At 41.0% G+C, this 21,436-nt stretch overlaps 1 protein-coding gene across 6 annotated transcripts in view; it reads right to left on the reverse strand.

Annotated features, from left to right (window-relative positions):
* Positions 1–21,436, reverse strand: part of PDLIM5 (PDZ and LIM domain 5) — a 249,532-nt gene that overhangs the window by 91,209 nt on the left and 136,887 nt on the right. For 4 of the 6 annotated variants that reach the window (XM_068232416.1, XM_068232431.1, XM_068232423.1 and 1 more), the window contains 2 exons: positions 10,185–10,357; positions 9,952–9,988 (listed from right to left, as the gene is read on the reverse strand). In XM_068232416.1, coding sequence (XP_068088517.1) covers positions 9,952–9,988; positions 10,185–10,357 — 210 coding nt within the window. Of the gene's footprint in view, positions 1–6,485; positions 9,489–9,951; positions 9,989–10,184; positions 10,358–13,405; positions 13,424–17,658; positions 17,676–21,436 lie in introns of those variants that run through there. The other 2 variants (XM_068232449.1, XM_068232458.1) reach the window with 2 other exon arrangements.

The following is a 21,436-nucleotide window of genomic DNA, read 5'->3' on the forward strand; positions in this document are numbered from 1 at the left end:
CAGTTTTTTTCTTATTCTTCCTATTAAAATGCATTTACAGTAAAGTGGCTCTTAGCAAAATGTACCCCCCAAAGAAAGCCTAATTGGTGGCGGAAAAAAAAAAGATATACAGTGGAGGAAATAATTATTTGACTCCTCACTGATTTTGTAAGTTTGTCCAATGAAAAAGAAATTAAAAGTCTCAGAACAGTATCATTTCAATGGTAGGTTTATTTTAACAGTGGCAGATAGCACATCAAAAGGAAAATCGAAAAAATAACCTTAAATAAAAGATAGCAACTGATTTGCATTTCATTGAGTGAAATAAGTTTTTGAACCCCTACCAAGAGCTGTCCAAGGATGTCAGAGACAAAATTGTAGACCTGCACAAGGCTGGAATGGGCTACAAAACCATTAGCAAGAAGCTGGGAGAGAAGGTGACAACTGTTGGTGCGATTGTTTGAAAATGGAAGGAGCACAAAATGACCATCAATCGACCTCGCTCTGGGGCTCCACGCAAGATCTCACCTTGTGGGGTGTCAATGGTTCTGAGAAAGGTGAAAAATCATCCTAGAACTACACGGGAGGAGTTAGTGAATGACCTCAAATTAGCAGGGACCACAGTCACCAAGAATACCATTGGAAACACATTACACCGCAATGGATTAAAATCCTGCAGGGCTCGCAAGGTCCCCCTGCTCAAGAAGGCACATGTGCAGACCCGTCTGAAGTTTGCCAATGAACACCTGAATGATTCTGTGAGTGACTGGGAGAAGGTGCTGTGGTCTGATGAGACCAAAATAGAGCTCTTTGGCATTAACTCAACTCGCTGTGTTTGGAGGAAGAAAAATGCTGCCTATGACCCCCAAAACACCGTCCCCACCGTCAAGCATGGGGGTGGAAACATTTTGCTTTGGGGGTGTTTTTCTGCTAAGGGCACAGGACAACTTAATCGTATGAACGACAACCTCCTTCCCTCTGCCAGGAAACTAAAAATGGGTCGTGGGTGGGTGTTCCAGCACGACAATGACCCAAAACATACAGCAAAGGCAACAAAGGAGTGGCTCAAGAAGAAGCACACTAAGGTCATGGAGTGGCCTAGTCAGTCTCCGGACCTTAATCCAATAGAAAACCTATGGAGGGAGCTCAAGCTCAGAGTTGCACAGAGAGCCTCGAAACCTTAGGGATTTAGAGATGATCTGCAAAGAGGAGTGGACCAACATTCCTCCTAAAATGTGTGCAAACTTGGTCATCAATTACAAGAAACGTTTGACCTCTGTGCTTGCAAACAAGGGTTTTTCCACTAAGTATTACCGTATTTTTCGGACTATAAGACGCTCCGGACTATAAGACGCACCTAGGTTAAGAGAGTAAAAATTGGGGAAAAAAAAATACTAAACCTGGTGCGTCTTTAGTGCAGGGGCGCCTTATGGACCATTTCCCCCAAACTGTCCCTATCTAAGCTACTATGCGCAGCTACAATAACCCTTGCTGCCCTCCCAGCTACACTCACTAACTGCACTCCCAGCTACACTCACTCATTGCACTAACTACACTCCCAACTTCATTCCCAGCTACACTCACTGCACTCCTAACAACACTCACGGCTACAATCACAGCTACACTACACTTACTACAATCAAAGCTAATCTACACTCACCACAATCACAGCTACACTACACTCACTACAATCAAAGCTTAACTACACTCACCACAATCACAGCTAAACTACACTACACTCACTACAATCACAGCTAAAGTACACTACACTCGCTATAATCACAGGAGGTCCCTCTTACTTATCCAGATCCATTTGCCGGGTGGTCATCTGACGCAATGCACGCTGTCCCCAGCTCTTCCAGCGGGCAGGTCAGGTGATGAGGAGCTACCCAATGGCGACCGGGACCTCCACAGCAGGGCAGTACAGTCGCCGCGTCCATACCCAGCCCGATCTTCCACTGCATCAATTTCCGGCCCCACGCAGGAGGAGATTCAGAGCTAGCAGATGTCCACAGTGCTGTAAAGGAGAGGATCGCCGATATCCACCGTGCGGGGGGGGGGGAGGAACAACGATGGCCACCGTGAGGGGAGAGAAGCGCCGATGTCCGCCGTGAGGAGCCCCGATGTCAGCCACGCGGGGGGAGGAACATTGATGGCCACCATGAGGGGAGAGGAGCGCCGATGTCCGCCGTGAGGTGGGAGGAGCCCCGATGTCAGCCACACGGAGGGAGGAACACCGATGCCCACAGTGAGCTTAGAGTAGCGTCGATGTCAGCCGTGAGGGGAGGAGCCCCGATGTTAGCCGCATGGTGAATGGAGCGCCGATGTCCGCCATTCATGGGGGAGCGCATGTCTGCTGTGAGGGGGGGGAACTCAGATTTCAGATGCTGGGAGAGAGGCAAGCTGCAGGAGACTAGGAGCAGCTGCCGCTCATTTTCTGGAAGAGCAGACAATTTGGTGGGCCCTGGACATGCAAGCGTGAGTGTGTGTGGGGGAAGAGGGTAGCGTACATTTGGACTATAAGACGCACTGACTTTTTCCCCCCATTTTTGGGGGAGAAAAAGTGCGTCTTATAGCCCGAAAAATACGGTAAGTCTTTTATTGTTAGAGGGTTCAAAAACGTATTTCACTCAATGAAATGCAAATCAGTTGCTATCTTTTATTTAAGGTTATTTTTTCAATTTTCCTTTTGATGTGCTATCTGCCACTGTTAAAATAAACCTACCATTGAAATGATACTGTTCTGAGACTTTTAATTTCTTTTTCATTGGACAAACTTACAAAATCAGTGAGGGGTCAAATAATTATTTCCTCCACTGTAGATCAGTTCATTGTGATAAGTAGTGATAAAGTTATAGGCTAATGAATGGGAGGTGAACATTTCTCAAGTGAAAACGACAGAACGCGAATGGGTTAAAAAGCATTAACTGAATGGTAGTTGCTCAGTCTAGCTGCCAGAATAGCATGCAAATAATTAGAGGAAGGACGACGGGCTTATTTGTTTAGATCCTTTTGAGGAACTGCATTTGTAAAGAGAAAAAGAATATACTGGGAATGCCACATTAAAGAGAAGGACTAGTCAAAAACATATCAGATTTTTATTACCTACTACAGTATAAGCAACAGCAACATAGGAAAAAGTAAATTATAGGGAATTTAAATCTGGTAGAAATGTAGTGCTTATAAATATGCATTCATATGTATGTTCCATTTTTCGTGATAGTGGTCCTTTAAGAGCAGATAGTAGATGAGGATTTTGTGATGGAATTAAGAAGTTGCATGGTGTGAGAGCATAAACACAAGAATAATTGGATAATGTTCAAACATAAAACCCAAGTCATGTAAAGGCTTGTATTTTATTAAAGTGCTTGTCACAACATATTTATCTGAACAGTATACGTGAAAGCTTTTAAAATTGACCGATCATTTTAAGTAAACTGTGCATAAGCATTCAATAGTGCACAGTGATGGTGCTATGATGATCAGAAATAGCAGGTGATTCGTGTGAGAAGTGTGAATCATGTGACACAGCAATTCAGCTAACAAATTCTCATGTTTGTGACAGTTCTTACACACACACACACACACACACACACACACACACACACACACACACACACACACGCACGCACGCACGCACGCACAAACACCAGGTGGACAATTTCTTGTCCACAACAAGTACCTGATTCCGCCATTAACAAATGTACATTCCCTAAATAAAAAAAACAGATCTACAGTTATTTTATTTCTTGAAGTCTGAAGATAAATAACGTACAAAGACTATATGATACAACACAGTACGGCAGCATTTGTGCTGGGATTAAGCACACTGTTTGCTGCACATCCTCTATGTCATTATTATACAATGATGGATTATGGTACCTACTGCTTTTTTCAGAAAATAGATGAATCCTGAAAGAATAGCAATAGTCAGATAAATGTTTACAAAGTGCAGTCCTCTCTGTGTGTTTGGTATCCATTTGCTGGTATGAGTAAAATAAAAGCCACGCAAGGGGGGTTGGATGCCAAGAGGGGGCCCCATGGTAATTTTGCTGAGGGGTCTCCTCGGTTGTCGCTGCAACCCACCTCAAACTGACAATGTTTCATCCAGAAACACTCACCGGCGTGCTCCTCTGGTTGGGAACGCAGTGTGCGGTCATTTTTATACTGCTTACAATGAAGCACATTTGAAGCTCTGGAGGGCCACATAAAATGAAAAGGAGGGCTGGATTCAGCCCGTAGGCTTCGTGTTGAACACCTGTGCATTACAGAAAAATATAAACCTCAAGTACCCAACACAAAAAGTAACACTTATTGGGGAGAGGAATAGCACAGCTTAGCACCATTATTCCTAATGGTAATTTTTGCATATGTCTTGTATTTATTGTTCTGTTCTGAAGGTAAAAAACATGAAAAACATGAAAACTGGTAAATATTTTTGGTGCTTCTTGCCATATTTTAGCTTCAGAAGAGAATGTCACTTTACTGCAACTTAGAAACTGGATAGACCAGCACCCGAATGGGGACAGACGTGTGCTAGAGTGGAAAGACCCAATAGCCCTCAGAGGGTCAGCAAAGTCCAACACGAGAAGTCCACAGCACCACGTCAGTAATGTATAGCTCTTTTATTAAAAGAAATACAAAGAGATAGCCATCCCCTTCTCCGCCATATTGGAGTAGAAGCCACGCCCGCAAGCGGCGTCACTAGAGCAGAGCATCACTGAATCGCCAATCCACGTGTTCACTGTTTGCGTTCCTCAGCTATGAGGAATTCCGATTCAGATTCCGCTTTTTAATCAGTTTTTACATTCGATTCAGATTCCGATTTGCAGTGTGCAGGGAGCAAACTGCAAATCAGAATCTGAATCGGATGTAAAAACGGATTAAAAAGCGGAATCTGAATCGGAATCGCTTGCAGTGTGCAAGAGGCCAAAAGGATAGTCCCCAGACTTTCCGAGGCCTTTCTTGAACTTTCAAAGCTTTACAGCTAAATCAACAAATAGAGGCCTAAACAAACATTACATATTCATGTATGATGTTTAACCAGTTCAGGACCACAGGCCTACACCACCACCCCTCCCCCAGTGACCAGGTGATTTATTTTACAATTCAGCACGCTGCAGCATTAACAGCTCACTGCAAGGCCATACAACTTAGCACACAAATGAATCTCTCCCCCTATTCTTGCCACCAACAGAGATTTCTACTGGAGGCATCCGATTGCTGCTGCAATGTCATTTTTGAAAATTACTTTTATTATTTAAAAAACAAATAAATAAATGTGGCAATTTTCTTCTTATTTTCATCTCTCCCCCCCCCCCCCTCCCACTCGAGTGTGACCCACAGGGGACATTTTTATCACTAACCCTGTACAGTGCTGCACTAGATCACGGCGCTGTACAACCGAGAAAAAGGGTTTTCTTTATTTCTGACAGCCTGCAAACGTGATCGTGGGCTAGCAGACGGATGTCAGAGCTCTCACCAAGCAAGAGGTTGCTCAAAAATAGGTTTACTATTACCCTTTCACCTACTTTTTAGTATTTTTTCTAATTGCTAAAAAAGTTATTTTTTAGATAAGATGAAAAATTATCTCCTGGGGGAAAATGCAGGAAAAAAAAGTTACTGGTAATTGGATAAAGGTCAATATATTCCTATATATTCCAATGCATGGGTATTTGCAGTTTCAAGAAATACAGTATACCTCTAGGCTCAAGATAAGAAGAAATTGTATGAAAGAAGACACATGCAAATAACTGCAAAATTATGCTTGTCAATCAAACTTCGCACAAAGAATAGAAGGCAATAAACTTTTATTGCTTAGTCAAAAAAGTCATATAATACATTACGTTACATGAAGATCACGCACAAGCACAGATGAACACCTAATGGGATTCCATGTACTGCAGGTAAACTTAGGATATAATCATAAGTGTCCTTCACCAAAGAGCAGAAATATTAGCAATTAAATATTTGTTGTCTGGAAACTGGTAAAGTAGCACCATTTTTTAATAATGAAATTGTACAATTTAGAAGTTAAATATGAAGCATATAATAGTGCTGAAAATATGTACAAATATATATATATATATAGCAATGTATTTAAAGAGAGTCTGAAGCGAGAATAGATCTCGCTTCAGACCTCATAGCTAGCAGGGGCATGCGTGCCCCTGCTAAAACGCCGCTATAGCGCGGCTTAACGGGGGTCCCTGTCCCCCCAAACCCCCTCCGAGCAGCGGGGGAGCGCTTCCTGGTTGGGGCAGGGCTAACCGCCGCAGCCCTGCCCCATGCGCGTCTGTCAGACGCGTACCTCCGCCTCTCCCCCGCCCCTCTCAGTCTTCCTTCACTGAGAGGGGCGGGGGAGAGGCGGCGATGCGCGTCTGATAGACGCGACTGGAGGCAGGGCTGCAGCCGTTAGCCCTGCCTCCAGGAAGATCAGCTCCAGCGACCTTTTTCCGACCCAGGTTTGCGGGGGGTGGGTTGGGGGTGAAGGGACCCCCGTTAAGCCGCGGGATAGCGGCGTTTTAGCAGGGGCACACGTGCCCCTGCTATATATAAGACCTGAAGCGAGATTTAGTCTCGCTTCAGTGTCTCTTTAAAAACAAAAAAAAAATCATAGATTTTTCCCCCTGTAAAGATCCACAAAATAACTTTATTCTGCAAGCAAAAGTAGGTCATAGACTTTGCTTCATTATTGTACATACGATTTCCCTTTCTACACTGCATTACATTCTCACATATCACTCCTACAAGACCAAACTTACTGTTCAAATAATGCCAATATTTGTGGTAATATTGTAAGCACAATTGTGATAGTGTAAAGGAAAACAAATCTTATTGCTACTATTTAAGTAAATATACATACTTTATATGAAATCTATTTATATCTGTTTAACCTTTCCATATGAATTATATAGTTCATTCAGGATTGCCACATAACATAGGCTTTTAACATTGGCAGACCTGTTCATGTATCATGTATCCGCCACACACCACATTAAAGCAGAAGAAACACCCACCAGCGTGAAACAGCCGTCAGGCTCCCTCTTGTGCACCACACACACCACTGACTCATCCTGTCCACATTACCTGATGAAAATATTTTTTCTGCCTGATATGTAGGAACTGTACATAGCCATGTTTTATTAAAAGCTTATTTGCATTGTAATCCTTGCAGTAGTGGAAGGCCATTTGATGCTTTTCTTTTTGCTACATAAAGCAGAATTTAGGCCAATTGTTTAAAGAGAGCCCAAGGTGGACAAACAAAATGAAAAAAAAAAAAAAAAAAGGAGGGTACCTGATCCGCGGGGATGAGCTGATCATGTAGCCGAAAAAAAAACACCGCTCATGTAGGCCGCAATGCACTGAGAGACTGTTTGTCTCTCATAGCGTGCAGGGAGGTGGGGAGTGGCAGGAGGCGTGGCCAGGGAGAGAGAGCTGCCCAATGGCAGCTCAAGAAACCCTGCAGAAACGACCCTGACAGGTGTTTTGAACAATTCCTCTCCCCCTGTGTTTACCTCCAAGTTAGTGGCAAATCTTTTCACTAAACTCAGGGGGCTATAGCGAAGAGGTGGGGTAGGGGAGAGAGCGGTGGTTGGGGGAACCAGAGCATTGTCATTAAGTAGACAGCATGCCTTTGTGTCCCATCTGCCCCCCAAAGATCTACCTCGGGTTCTCTTTAAAGCCGTCAACCAAGATTTTTTTTTTCTTAGAGCTGGCTGTTTTCCTCATTACCTTTAGAAAACACAATCAATCAATAATGTCACACAATTAAATGGCTTCTAAATACCTCAGTTTTTTCCTATTTATCACAATGAACCCATGCTCTAATGTTCTTTTGCCCCCTTCAACCCTTTTGAGTTGGAGTGTTTCAGAACTCTGCACTGAAAGGGAGCAAGGCACCAACTTGTCCTCTTCTAGCATTGGTTGGGAGCGGCAAGGCATGAGCTGCCACTATCACTCTCACCTGTAGTATAACTGGATGGTCATCCCACCGTGGGCTATAGGTGTATGGGATAGGGTCATAGGAGCTGAAGTAGCAAGTGCAACCAAGGAGAGGACAAAAGGTAACCATCTGCACTGACATAGAGTTGCCAACACTAGACTTAAAAGACCAAAAATGTATCACAGAGATCACATGCATGGGGGGCTCACTTACTCTTATACAGAACTGCCTTCAGTTTCGGGCACTGTGAAACCTCTCCCACAGTGTGATGTCAGGACCATGGTGCTGACATAACACTGTGGGAGCCTTTTTGCATTGTGGGAAATAACAGCTGTTTACATCTGTTTCCAACTGCCAAAAAAGCAAGCAGCATCTCCTTCTACTGACATAACCTGCCAGCAGTAAAAATGTCACCATGTGATGAATGACTAAATCATTTATACATAAACACTGACTAAATCATTTATACATAATTATTGTAAAAATGAAGCACTTTTTTATTACATTATTATTTTCACTGGGGTTCCTCTTTAAGTATCCATTTAAGCAAGTCATTTCTTAACATTTCTAAGTAGGGATGGGTGAGAACAATCTGGTGAAAAGCGAGATTGTCCTGCAGTTTCACAACAACATTGTCACTCATCCCTATTTCTATGAAAAGCATACTAGGGAACAAGATTATGTTATACATACTTCACGGTGAAAATTAAAGTTGCTGTAACTTTGATTTAGAAAACATGTGTATTTTAAAACTTTAATAGAGGTTCCCAAGCTTTCTGATTTCTTTGGTTTAAAAATGCATAGCTATTTAAGTATATAAACAAATATATTAATAATTCTGAGGTGTTTACTTATTTTTTTGCAAATTAACTTTAAAGACTGTGTAACCTCCCCAATTCCAAGATCACATTTTGGTGATTTTGCTGTACATGCCCATTATTTATCCTGATGATGGTGCCATTAACTGATTGGCTAAAACAAATCTGTAAAATGTATGTGAAAAGATGAGTGGATAGAATTCCTGTATTTGCTCATCAGCACAAGTGAGTAATGATATCAATATTGCTGGAGTCCAGTTGGATTCACTTCAACCATAACATTAACATTAGGAAACAAAGAATAGACTAGACCTAAGCCCACTTTTAACTTCACCTTCAAATAACTGTTCAGTAACATCACAACTGCCAACATCTGCATAGCCAATCTTAACTCTCTTACTGGGTTTCAGCATGGTTTCTAGACTAAATCCTCAGAGGCATGAAGCAATTTGCAGTATTGTCATGCAGTAAGCAGCTGCATAGTTCAGTTTAATTGCACTAAATGTTTTTTATTTATTTACTTTTCAACTATAGTACATGAAAATGATGCTGCAATCAACATCATCTAGATTTTCATTTGCAGGCATGACATTCAGACTGAAAGGAAAGCATAGAAAAGAAGAAACAATAAAATAATTTTAAGAACAGGAGAGAATTACTGCACATTAAGAGTACGGGCTGAAACACCATGGTGCCAGTCACGTAATGTTGTATATTTTGGGCTAATGATTTGCACAGGAGGCTTTTCCCTATAAAGACAGAAAGGACAGAAAGAGAGAAAGAAAATAAGAAAAATAAATCTTGAAATAAAACATGCAAACTAGCACAATTGTTTGCATGCCAACATGCACAATCCTTTGCCTTTTGCAATCACATGCTATATTCTAATTCTGGAGACACTAAAATGTATTTAGTGAGAAAACAAATACGGTATTTGAGAAAATAAATCCTATAAATAAAATATTTCTCACCACAAAGACACTTAGCACATACTCCAGTTATCCTTCATAGCAACGATAATTCAAACTCCATTGGCTCACAAAGTACAGAGGAAATTCATGTTAGCAGCACACCAAAACTGTTTTTCACTTGCTCATATGTACACAAACACACACTTCAGACAATGGGGCCAGCCATTGTTTTTCTTAAATAAAGCAATAAAATACATGATAGCAAACAAGAAACAACACAATTAGGAAAATGAACACTTACTTTGTCTTCTTCACATCTTCAGGTTCTGGTTCCGTCACTGTTAGAAAGAAAATGGATTTACATTTGTATCAACATCCAGAAATAGAACTGTGATATCACTATGCAAAAATATACAGTACTTTGTATGTGTCATAATACAAAAAAATGTGTAGATTTAAAATACAAATAAACTGTAATTCTTTTAAGATGTCAATGTAGATATTAACACCCTAAAATGAAAAGCTGTTGCTTACTATTTTCAGTTCCAGTCATCTGGGCAAGAATTCGGAAAGAGCGTGACTGGGAAGTTCCAGTGCGGGGATGCCAGTCTTCAGTTTGGTCTATGAGGCGCTTTTTGCTTGCATCGCTGAGGGTTGGAGCATGGTAGAAGTCTGTGTTCGTATCCACAATATGTTTCCGAGGAGGGCTGAGAAAAAAATATAGGATATGAACTTTAGCTTTACAGGTCAAATACATCATAGTTAAGTTTACAGCCCTAGATCAGCCTGCGCGTTTTAATACATTTACACATGATATTAAATATGAAGTTATTACCAGTGTATATTGTGTAGATAGGAAATCTCTACTTTTTTCAATAAATATATTTAAAGAACTTGCTCTATCTTGCATCCATGTGACCCCACTCACGTCCTTCTACTCCTGTCCTGCACTGCAGCTCAACAGTTCCATCATCTTCTTTCCCTTTAACACACAGCCACCAATCCCGCTCAGTGTGTAATAAATTATTTATCGTTTACGAATTTTTGCCTGGTGTCTTTATAAAAGCCTTGTGTACCCTCATTACTTTCATGCCTGTAATAGTAAACCATTTCTCATAGTGCCTACATTTATTCCTTTAATAAAGACATTGGGTAGGTTTTTTTATTTTACATACTGATCAAGAAGTTTAGATTCTGTTAAGCTGTAGCTGTGACCAAAACAGCTAGTCTCTTATGCTAGGAATACATGGTACGTTTTTGTACCATGTAATCGAGCCGCTGAAGGCTCGATTGATAAAATCCGACGTGTCCGATCACCCGCCGGATCGATTCCGCGTGCGATACTGCGGGCAGGACAATGGAAGAAAATGAGGAGAAGATAAGAAGCGCCCACGGGGACGAGCGGGAATCGATCCAGGTGCCCGCGGGGACGCGCCGGAATCGATCCAGCGGCTCGATTACATGGTACAAAACGTACCATGTATTCCTAGCATTAGAAGGAAAGATAAGAGATAAGCAGGATCAGCTCTGTGCATACAGGGAAAGACTTGCTGCTGTTTCTTCTAAGTTCCTCCCTAACTACTTAATTTTCGTAATGATGGGGGAAAAAATAAAAAAATTGTTTAGACAACTATCTGTCCAGTAAAACTGCACTATCCCCTCAGCAAAAAAGGAACTACAGGACCCAGCCAGATAGGTAGTTGAAATACTGTATATCTATTGAAAAAAGAGCTAAGAAAGTTTAAAGTTTAGCTAATTTTTAAAATATAGTTCACAATAAAAATGGAATAACTAAACAATATTACTTAACAAGAAAAAAAGCATACAGAACCTGCACAAAACCCCTTCACTAAGGGAAAATCTGTACAGACAGATATATTTAAAAGATTGAGAATTAGTAAATAAAATAAAAAAATAAAAAAATAAATATATATATATATATATATATATATATATATATATATATATTTTTTTTATTGTTTCTGTCAAATCAAATATAACCACCTCAATTTGTTACAATTCTAATAAATTGTATGATAATGTTCTAACTGTAGTGTTGGTGGAGCTTACCCTTCAATATTCAGATATAAACTGTAACTGTATTTCCTTTGCCAAACTAACAATCAAATCTGAAAGCATTAGTGTTGCTAGTGTACATTGGTATGACAATATGAAGACACTAGATGGCAGATGTGCTCTGTAACACTACAAGATCAAAAATAACTCACTATAACTTTAGGACTTTGGTTTCCCTAACAGGTGAGATTATTTTGAATGCTTAGGAGAGTAAAAAACTGCTGAAGTAGAATCAATCTGGTACAAACTACAGTGAAAAACTCCCAACACTTAATTTTATACATCAGTTTTATACATCAAAACTGCCTGGGGACCAAAGAAATCTAATCTGTGGGAAAATCACAGTACACACCACATCCCACCCCATATTGCCATTTTCTTGAAAGCATAGCTATCTAGCGATGTATGGGCAGAATGAACAAGAGACAGATCTCCCTCTGATTGAATCTGATCAAAGAGAGATTTGTTGGCTACCGCAAACTGATTCCCGATTGATCTCAGCATGAAATCTTTTGGGAATCAGCCTTGTGACGCCATCTCGCCACCCCTGGCCGCATCCCCACAAATGTTATATGTAACAAACAGTGGAGTGGAGTGACAATCACAAAAAGTAGGGACTTGTGTGCCCAAGCTCAAAAGACCCTCGTACTCTAGGGTCCATGATCCAGAAAAAAGATGGAGGCTGGCACCACCAATAAATATTTATGCTCTTTTTATTGCATTAGAAAGATGTCAAAAAGCTTTGCTGAGCTAATGGCTACAGGCTGCTGTTTCTGGCTCACGCCCAGCAAAGCTTGTCGACATCTTGCTAATGCAATAAAAATAACTCCATCTTATTTTCCCAAATGTTATATGTGCCCCAATGCATTAAAATAGATTATCTGTCTGCCAAGTGTCCGCTGTTCTTCCGTATTGGCACCCCATGTGGCTGCTAGTGTTATAGCACGTGGTGCACATGTGTGACTGTCACAAACGTGCTCCAAGTCCTATATCCTGATAGTCACATGGGACCTGAATGTGGAAATACAGACACTATTAGGCAGCATAACAGGTAAAGTATTTTAATGCACAGGCACATATAACCTTTGGGAGGGACAAAGGCCGAGGTTTCTGTGACATTTGTTGCTCTGCATATCCCACACTGTTACCACTATGCACCCGATCGACCGTGTTGGCCCAAGATTTCCCAGCATGTCTGATCGATACAGTCAACCAATTTTGACCCGAAACCTATTGAAATATTGATCGGGAATGATTGTTGCAGCATAATTATCGAATCAGATAGACGATCGGCCGTCAAATCGCTAGATGTATGGCCACCTAAAGAAACCATGGTGTCTAATATAAACTAAAGTTATAATACCACCACTCCCATTATGTCACCCCTATCTCATGTGACTGGTACATGAGTCTATATCACCAGCAGTATAATTTGTTTGTGATGACTGGGTCTTTTTTTTATTGACAAACAGCCAGTTTAATTGGATTACACCTTATTGCCAAGGCTCTCAGCTTTAGTGAATTAAGCCCATTACATTTTGCCATTGCCAAGAACATTTCTTAGCTACCTGATCTAGAGATATGACTGTTATTATGAATGCCTTCGTACTGATTTAGTTACTCAATAGCTAGAATGTGAAGATAAGGACAGATTTTAGACATGCAGTGTGTTTTCATACCGTTTTGGTGGAGGCTTGCTTTAGACAGGATAAATGTAAGAAAGAGAAAAAGAAAAGAAAGATGAGAAATGGCAGAAAAGGAGTGAGATTGAAATGTATTTATAGAAGGACAGACATTTCTAAACACCTCCCAAGTAGAATAATTAAAGGTTACTTTCATTTATTTCAAGTGTTTACAGTTTAAAAAAGGGAATAAGCTGGTTGAAGTCAATTAAAGGAGCCATTTTATAGTGCAATCAGCAAAAACTGAAAGCGCACAAAACAATGAGACAAAATTGTGTTTTAATGGCTTCAGTCTTGGGAGATATTTACTTGAAAAAGTAAAAATTATATACATATAGCAGTTCTGAATTTGAGAGTTAAAAAAAACCCACATCACTTCAAAACAACATGCTCTGTAAAAATTGGACAATAAGCAATTTATAAACATTAATCCCTTGTCTATATAGCACTGCCAATATAAAAATGTGCTAAAGATGCATTATAATATTTAACCAGCAGATGGTAGCCTTGTCCCAACAAAAAAAGTTTTAGATCTCTTGTACAGCAACTGCTCAGCATCTTCCCAACATTCTTAATAACTTTGGCAACACAAACATGGAATATATTATTTTAATGACAGTTACATAAAGCACATATCAATTAGTCAGTTACACAAATCTAATCCTTAGGATTGATTTATAAACCCACAATAATGAAAGTTGCAATTATGTAGTGTTATCACTGCAAATCTCTGTGCATTCCATATGGTATTTATAAAACCACAATAAATGAAGATGCAGCAGTGAGTTGCTGTGATAAAAGGAAACCATCTATTCGCATGACTTAATGACTTCCTAAAGCAGTATAGCGGCTGCAGCCCAGAATAGTCGCACAGTACTTGTGCTGAAACAGACAGGAGGAAGCTTTGGGTGATTCTTCCTCCCATTGACTTGCACTGGAGTCACGATCTCCAGTATTTCAATATTTATATAGGGCACTTTTGTTAGCAACTGATTGACTAAAGTTAGGCAGCAGAATACTGATAGTCAATTGATTACCTCACTACTCTGCTTACTTGGTACTGAATGATTCACTACAAAACTATGTGACCATTAATACTTTGCCACTCCCGCACTTTCCTGCTTGATGAAGATTTACAACTGCTACCAGCAATATCTTCAAATCAATAAACTACGAAAACAGATAGCACGATCACACCTGCCAACAATCTATCTTTTTATATCTGTCTTATGTCAGACATACCTATACCAGATGTGGTAGGACTGATTCATACCCAATATTAATCATTTACCACCCTCCCTGTTGCTCCACTCATTATTAAATAGGATCTCTAAAGGACAATTTCCAACTGTACCACTGTAACATATTAGCTATTCTGTTAACTACTTGTAGGCTTACACTCCTCTAGTGACCAGTCTATTTTACACATTTATGATTGTTGTCCAATGGACCAAACAATCAGGCCTTTTGGTTGAGCATCTGTATGGGCCTTAAAGGGAACCTAAACGGAGAGGGTTATGGATGTTTCCTTTTAAACAATACTAGTTGCTTGGCAGTCCTGCTAATCGCTTTGACTGCAGTAGTGGCTGAATCACAAACCTGAAACAAGCATGCAGCTAATCCAGTCTGATTTCAGTCAGAGCACCTGATCTGTATGCTTGTTTAGGGGCTGTGGCTAAAAGTATTAGACACACAGGATCAGCAGGAGTGTCAGGCAACTGGTATTATTTTAAAAGGAAAAATCCATATCCTTCTCAGTTTAAGTTCCCTTTAAATGCACCTGAGATTAAGTAAAAATTTGAACATGCCTGGGGCTTCCTCCAGCCTCCTTCGGCCTTATCGGTCCCTGGCCACCGTCCTCTGCCTTCCTCACAGTAACTTCATCCAATCGGTGCAGGCGCAGTGTGCGGCCGTGAACACTCCCATCGCACTTCCGCGGCTTGGAGCGTTCTGGGCCTGCGCAGTACTACTGTGCAGGCCCAGAATGCTCCTGGCCACGGGAGCAGGCGGCCATAAATGTGCAATAAGCCCTGACTCCCAAAGTTGCCGGGAGCCATAGCAAACGAACGAGAAAATGGAGGATGGCGAGAGACAGATCATGCCGAAGGGGGCTGCAGGAAGCCCCAGGTATGTATCAATTTTTACTTTTACTTAATATCAAGTTCTCTTTAAGAATGATGACTGGGGTGTGTTTAACAATGCACTCCCAGCCTCCTACATGCAGCAGTTTACATGAGCTTTGTACAGAACCATTGCTAGCCAACACCTTAGCAACACACAGACTGCAAATGAAAACACTGTGTAATTTGTATTTGCTACTTTTAGCAGTGAGCCTTAACCTAAGGTTCTAGTGGGAAACAATGGAACATTTAAGTGATTCAGCAAACCTAAAATTTATATGTTTTAAAATAATTGCCTTATAATAGAAGCCAAAAATGTACAACCCTAATCTGGGTGATATCAGAATATGAGGATACATCAAAGAAAAGTGAATTTAATTCAGTAGTTCCACAGTTAAATACATAAACACATTTACCAATTATAAATCCAGGTCACCCTGGGCTTATTAAGAAAAACAATCTCACTGTGGGTGTGTATGTGACAACTATTCATTTACCAATCTTTCAGCAACTCCCTGATGTTCTGATAAGACCCAGGTAAGTGTTGCAAACTTTTATCACCTAATAGCAGGTGTGCAAAATCCAGTCCAGCTTTGCAGCATCACTTATATTGTCCAACTTTAGTAGATCCAACCCTACTCATAAGTGCTTGATCTCACCATTTCTCTGGGTGCTCTATCATAGAAATATCAAGCTAAAAAAATGTTTTAAGAACAATATTTATTACACAAGCCAAAACTGCATGCAAGATTCGCATGCTGCTACACACTTCAGTATAGACATCATCATAACATGCCACATCTAAAAACATTCTCGTGGTATGTATGGTTCTCTATAACATACCTTAGGGCCCAGTAACCCTTCTGTCCTCCAAGTCCTACCATAAGTGTACATTCAAAAAGGGTGTGGGCAAATGTGGGTGCACGGTGAAGCCTATAAACGGTTCACCCTACTCTAGCCAAACTCGTACTAAATAAAATTCCCAATCAGAGTTGTAGCAACTTGTGGAGACAAGTAATTTGGGCTCTGGATCTTGCCGGTGGCCAAATTACCATTTCTTTTTTGTTTTGCTTAACAGAGCTCCAGCTATTGCTGATGCCTAAATTAGTCACTATGCACTGCTATAGCAGTAATTCGCATTATGGCCAATGGCAGTCACCAAATAATTGGTGGAGTGCTGAAATTAGCCGTTTTATACCCATATCAAGTCACAGATTTTCCCTGATGAAGGCCAAAGAAGTCTGAAATAGGGATGGTGAATGAGATGTAAATAATTCCAAGTTGATGCAGAATTATACAAATGTTGTATGCGAATGCTTGCAGGTTGAAAATTGATCGTTCAAACTCTGCTCAGGGGGAATTTGAAAGGTCCATTTTCAAGCTGCATAGATATATACACATCGATTGTGCAAGCATTGTGGTCAATCAAAATTCTTGAGACACTCCGTGTAGTGTCCAGCAGTGGTTGCAAGTCCCCCATGGGGCTCCAAATGTGATGCAACAAAGGAAATAGATGCAAAAAGCTTTTCTGTGCAGAAGCCTTAGGTCCTCTATCAATATCTAAGTGGCCTCAGTTATCCATAACATAAGTGGGTGCTTGATAACATATATTCATAAGCTAAAACACATATGTGAAAGGGATCTAAATAATAAATCGCATGAAAGTGTAACTTCATAAATCTGTGATTCTGTTATATAAGGACTATACATCAGAGACACAACCACACTAGTGTGTATATATTTCAGGCACTGCACTCTCAGTGTTATTTATTTTAATGCGAGAAAGACGAGAAACAGGATCTTTAAGCCATTATTTCTGCTTTTGGTACATCCTAAAAGATTTATCTTCCCTGTCACTATCAGCAGAATGAATACATAATTTACCATGCAGTCAAGTCTATAACTGTAGTAATTTCTTAGATCAGGCTAGCAACCAGTGACTACTTCTCAAGAGAGCATAACAAATATTCCTATTTCTTGGTCTGACAGCATTGCTGGATGTAGGTCATCCAAAAAGAAAAAGAAAAAAAAAATATTGCACTGCACTCCAAATTGTCTAAGCTTTCAAAGCGTGCTTCAAACATGCATTTGCTACAGACAGGTTGATATGTTTATACACCGAATACTAACTTTGCCAGTGTTGTTCCCTGTACGAGGAAAGGAAAAAAGAGGAAAATGAGTAAGATAAGGATCTAAAAAGTGCAGCAGCACAGAATGTTTTAAAATCCTCTAATGACACTTACGATCCACAGAGGTAATGTTGAAAGAAAAATAGGCAATTCACTAAATGTACTTTCTGGCATAAGCAGCGAGCATTCAGAGCGTTTTACCTTCTATGGAAATATTTGAAATACAGTGGCATAGGAAAATAAAATACCCAGCGAAACCACGGAATCCCTTAGGCATGTGCGATGGACTTTTTTTTTTTTTATTAATCACAAGCCATAACGGGGAAATGGAAATAACAATGACTAGGTTCTAGCAATTGTATGGGCTAGACACATGTTAAAGAGAACAAAGTTCTTTTAGGTCCAGTAAAATTAGATAACAGCAGGCTTTCATATATCAGTATCCAGCTGGCATGTTGGGTCTGCACTATCTGCTTTATGCTTGTCCACATCCATAGGTTCACTAATGCTAGGTACATGTTTTAGATTAAACTCAGCTGAATCAGCCGATAAAGACCCACTCGAGTGAAAATTGTGTGTGCATCTAGTGTGTGTAAATCACCGCCCGATGTCGCCTAAAGATCCAGCATGCCAGATCCTGAGCAGCAGCCTATCGCTCTCCTCCTTAACCCAAAAAATTAGTTACAAAAAGTCTGCTTAACCACGGTGATATACTGCAAGTTACAAATTGAAATCAAGGCTAAAGCTACAAATGGATGCAAAATTTTGTTACAGAGGTGATGGTATTTTTTTAAGGCTGAAGGGGTAAAACAGATAACATGGGATTTTTAAAGAACTAAATAAAGCAGCAAGTGAAAACTATTCGCTGCTAAGCCATCAAGAAATGAATGCAACTCTTCAGGAGTGAATAACTCCGTTCAGTTTACCTTTACTCTAACAAGAACACAACTCCAAGGACACTAGTCAACCAACCAAAGAATGATTAAAGCAAAAGCAAATTAATGTTTTGAAATAGCCAAGCCAAAGTCAAGACCTTAACCACAACTTTGTAGAAAGACCTGATCCAGATAGCTTATTCCTGTTATTTAACCTTCTAGCAGCCCCATCTGAGTTATCTCGTTTAAGACAACTCATCAACATCTTCAGCATTGTAATGCCACTCAATGGTGAAAGAGGGGTGGTGGAAGAGTCTCATCCACAACCGAGTGGTGCTGCAGTGCAGACACCATCCTCTGGGTCCCTATCATGTCATATCATGTAATCGAATTCCAGAAGAGGATTCCACATTACAACACCCGTTCCAGAGGAAGAAGAGAGCCGACCCAGCACCTGGAACAGGTAAATATGAAAGCTCTCCCTGTGCCCATTCTACATTATAGCCTGCTGGGGAGGCACAATGAGGGGGGAAGGGTGATAACAAAGGGCTTGGCATGGCAAAAGGCTAAGATAGAGTCTGCAAAAACCTGCTTTAGCGGGAGGTTTAGTACTACAAAGGTGTCCTGGCAGGGAGCAAAAATTTGGTGGTGGTCCCAATAGCATTGGCTTTGCAGGTCAGGTTGAGGAGGTGCCTAGAGTGCTCGGTAGAGGGGTGGCACTGTGGGGTCAGGGACAGTGAGGGCCGAGGATGCCCTGACAATGGTGCAGTGGGGAGCAGCAAGTCCAATACGATACAGTTTTTTTCACCCCTTCATTTTACATATCTTTATACATAAAGTGCTTAGTGCCCAGGGGCGTAACAATAGACCCTTCTCACTGAGGCGCTACACCTGCTATTGCCGAAATTCTGTTTTGTCCCCATGCGTGCTGGGCCTGTGACACGCCTTGCACTTTTTTGGGGTACTATTTAATAAATGTGATTGCTGCTATTCAGACAGTCTTTCGTGTCTGCTTTATGGAGGTAAGTCCACCACTTCCTCCCAGCAAATTTTAAAGTTTTTATCCGCTTTTATCAAGCTGGCGCCTCTGTTCTCCTACTGCTAGACCCTGCAAGGGATGCCTCTGCAGGGGGGTGGGCAGACACCACAGGGGGCCCGTGGGGGGAAATGTTTGAGAGACTGACAGCTAAGGGCATGGAGAAAAAAAAAACGTATTCTGCTCTCCTACAATTGTTATAGTGACTGCATGTGTCCACCACACAGATAAGGACTCACACAAACTTTGGAATTTGTACACTGTCCCTGCTCCCTAAAGTTTATAAAAAAACATCTGTCTCTCACTGCAGCAAAGTTCTAAAGACTTGACAAAGACTTTACAACTTTTTTTCAAAATGTGACACCTTTGTTTGTAGACTTTCCCTTTTCAGCAAAAGGATTCCTAGATTCTTATCACAATGGCTAATGACTTTATGGCCTCTGAATACTTTTACAATGCAATGGAGTGGAGATTGATGTCTGACTGTCACTGTCTCATTGAGAGCTTGTTGTCTCATAAAGGCCCATACACACGGGCTACAACTGTTGCTGGAAACACATGGCGCGCGCATGTTGCGGCAACAGGTCCTCCATGTGTATGAGGCGCGCGCAAGCAACTGTTGCTAGTCAGAGCTGTCTCCAGGCGATTGACTTGTTCAATCCCCGGCAACAGCTGTTGCAGCAACCGTCCCTAGTCTCAAGTCGGTGCCGTCGTGTGTATGCTAGTCTCTAGCAACTCTTGTGAGTCCGACAGCTCATTGAACCTGCGACAGAAGTTGCTGAGCAACAGTTTCCGCTATGTTGCAGACAGGTTGTTGCCGCGTGTATACAATCGTTGCTTGTATACAACTGTCGTTGCTGGAGACTTTCAACTGTTGCTTGTCTCCATGCAACTGCAGACATCCGTGCCTCATGTGTATGTAGCTTAAGATCCCGTAATAACAGTATTAATCAGTGACATTCTGAATGTTTTGCCAAAGTTACATTGATACTATATCTTATGTTCAGCATGTCATTGTTGTTCCTCCATATAGCATGTACTGTCATGTAGTAAAATAATAAGGCTGTGTGTGTATGTATGTACTGGGAGCAGGGAGGGACTTGTTGGCTGCAAGGGGCTGTGGGAAGCCCTGGGTAAGTAGATCTGGGGGTAGCATAGATTGCCTGATGTTTCCTTTAAAGGGGAACTGAAGAGAGGTATATGGAGACTGCCATGTTTATTACCTTTTAAGCAATACCAGTTGCCTGGCAGCCCTGCTGGTCTATTTCTCTGCAGTAGTATCTGAATAACACCAGAAACAAGCATACAGCTAGTTTTGTCAGATCTGACTTTGAAGTCTGAAACACCTGATCTGCTGCATGCTTGTTCAGGGGCTATGGCTAATAGTATTAGAGGCAGAGGATCAGCAGGGCTGCCAGGCAACTGGTATTGCTTAAAATGAAATAAACATGGCAGCCTCCATTTACCTCTCTCTTCAGTTCCCCTTTAAGTCTAAGTGTTTTTATCTGCATGGGGCAAACATATTGGTCCTCAGTTTTCCTGTGCAGAAATCGAGGGGGATGGGGGGGGGGGGGGGGGGCATCCAAAGTTTCGCAGGGGGCCCCATCCAAAGTTTTGCAGGGGGGCCCAGTGATGTCTAGTTACGCCCCTGTTAGTGCCCTTGAAGTTGAAGCATTTATCATAATGCCAGTGTCCTGACTTCTGTTACCAACTGAAAACTAACTACCTGCATGATATGATTTTGTTAAAATGTTAATAAAAAAAACCAAAAAACTATCAGGTAGAATTACAATTTTTATCATATTGTAGGTCTGACAAACATGTATTTAAGCTCCTTTTCTGTCAAGAACTGATGGGGATTTTGGTAC

Source organism: Hyperolius riggenbachi, chromosome 1, assembly GCF_040937935.1.
Source record: "Hyperolius riggenbachi isolate aHypRig1 chromosome 1, aHypRig1.pri, whole genome shotgun sequence".
NCBI classification, from domain to species: domain Eukaryota; kingdom Metazoa; phylum Chordata; class Amphibia; order Anura; family Hyperoliidae; genus Hyperolius; species Hyperolius riggenbachi.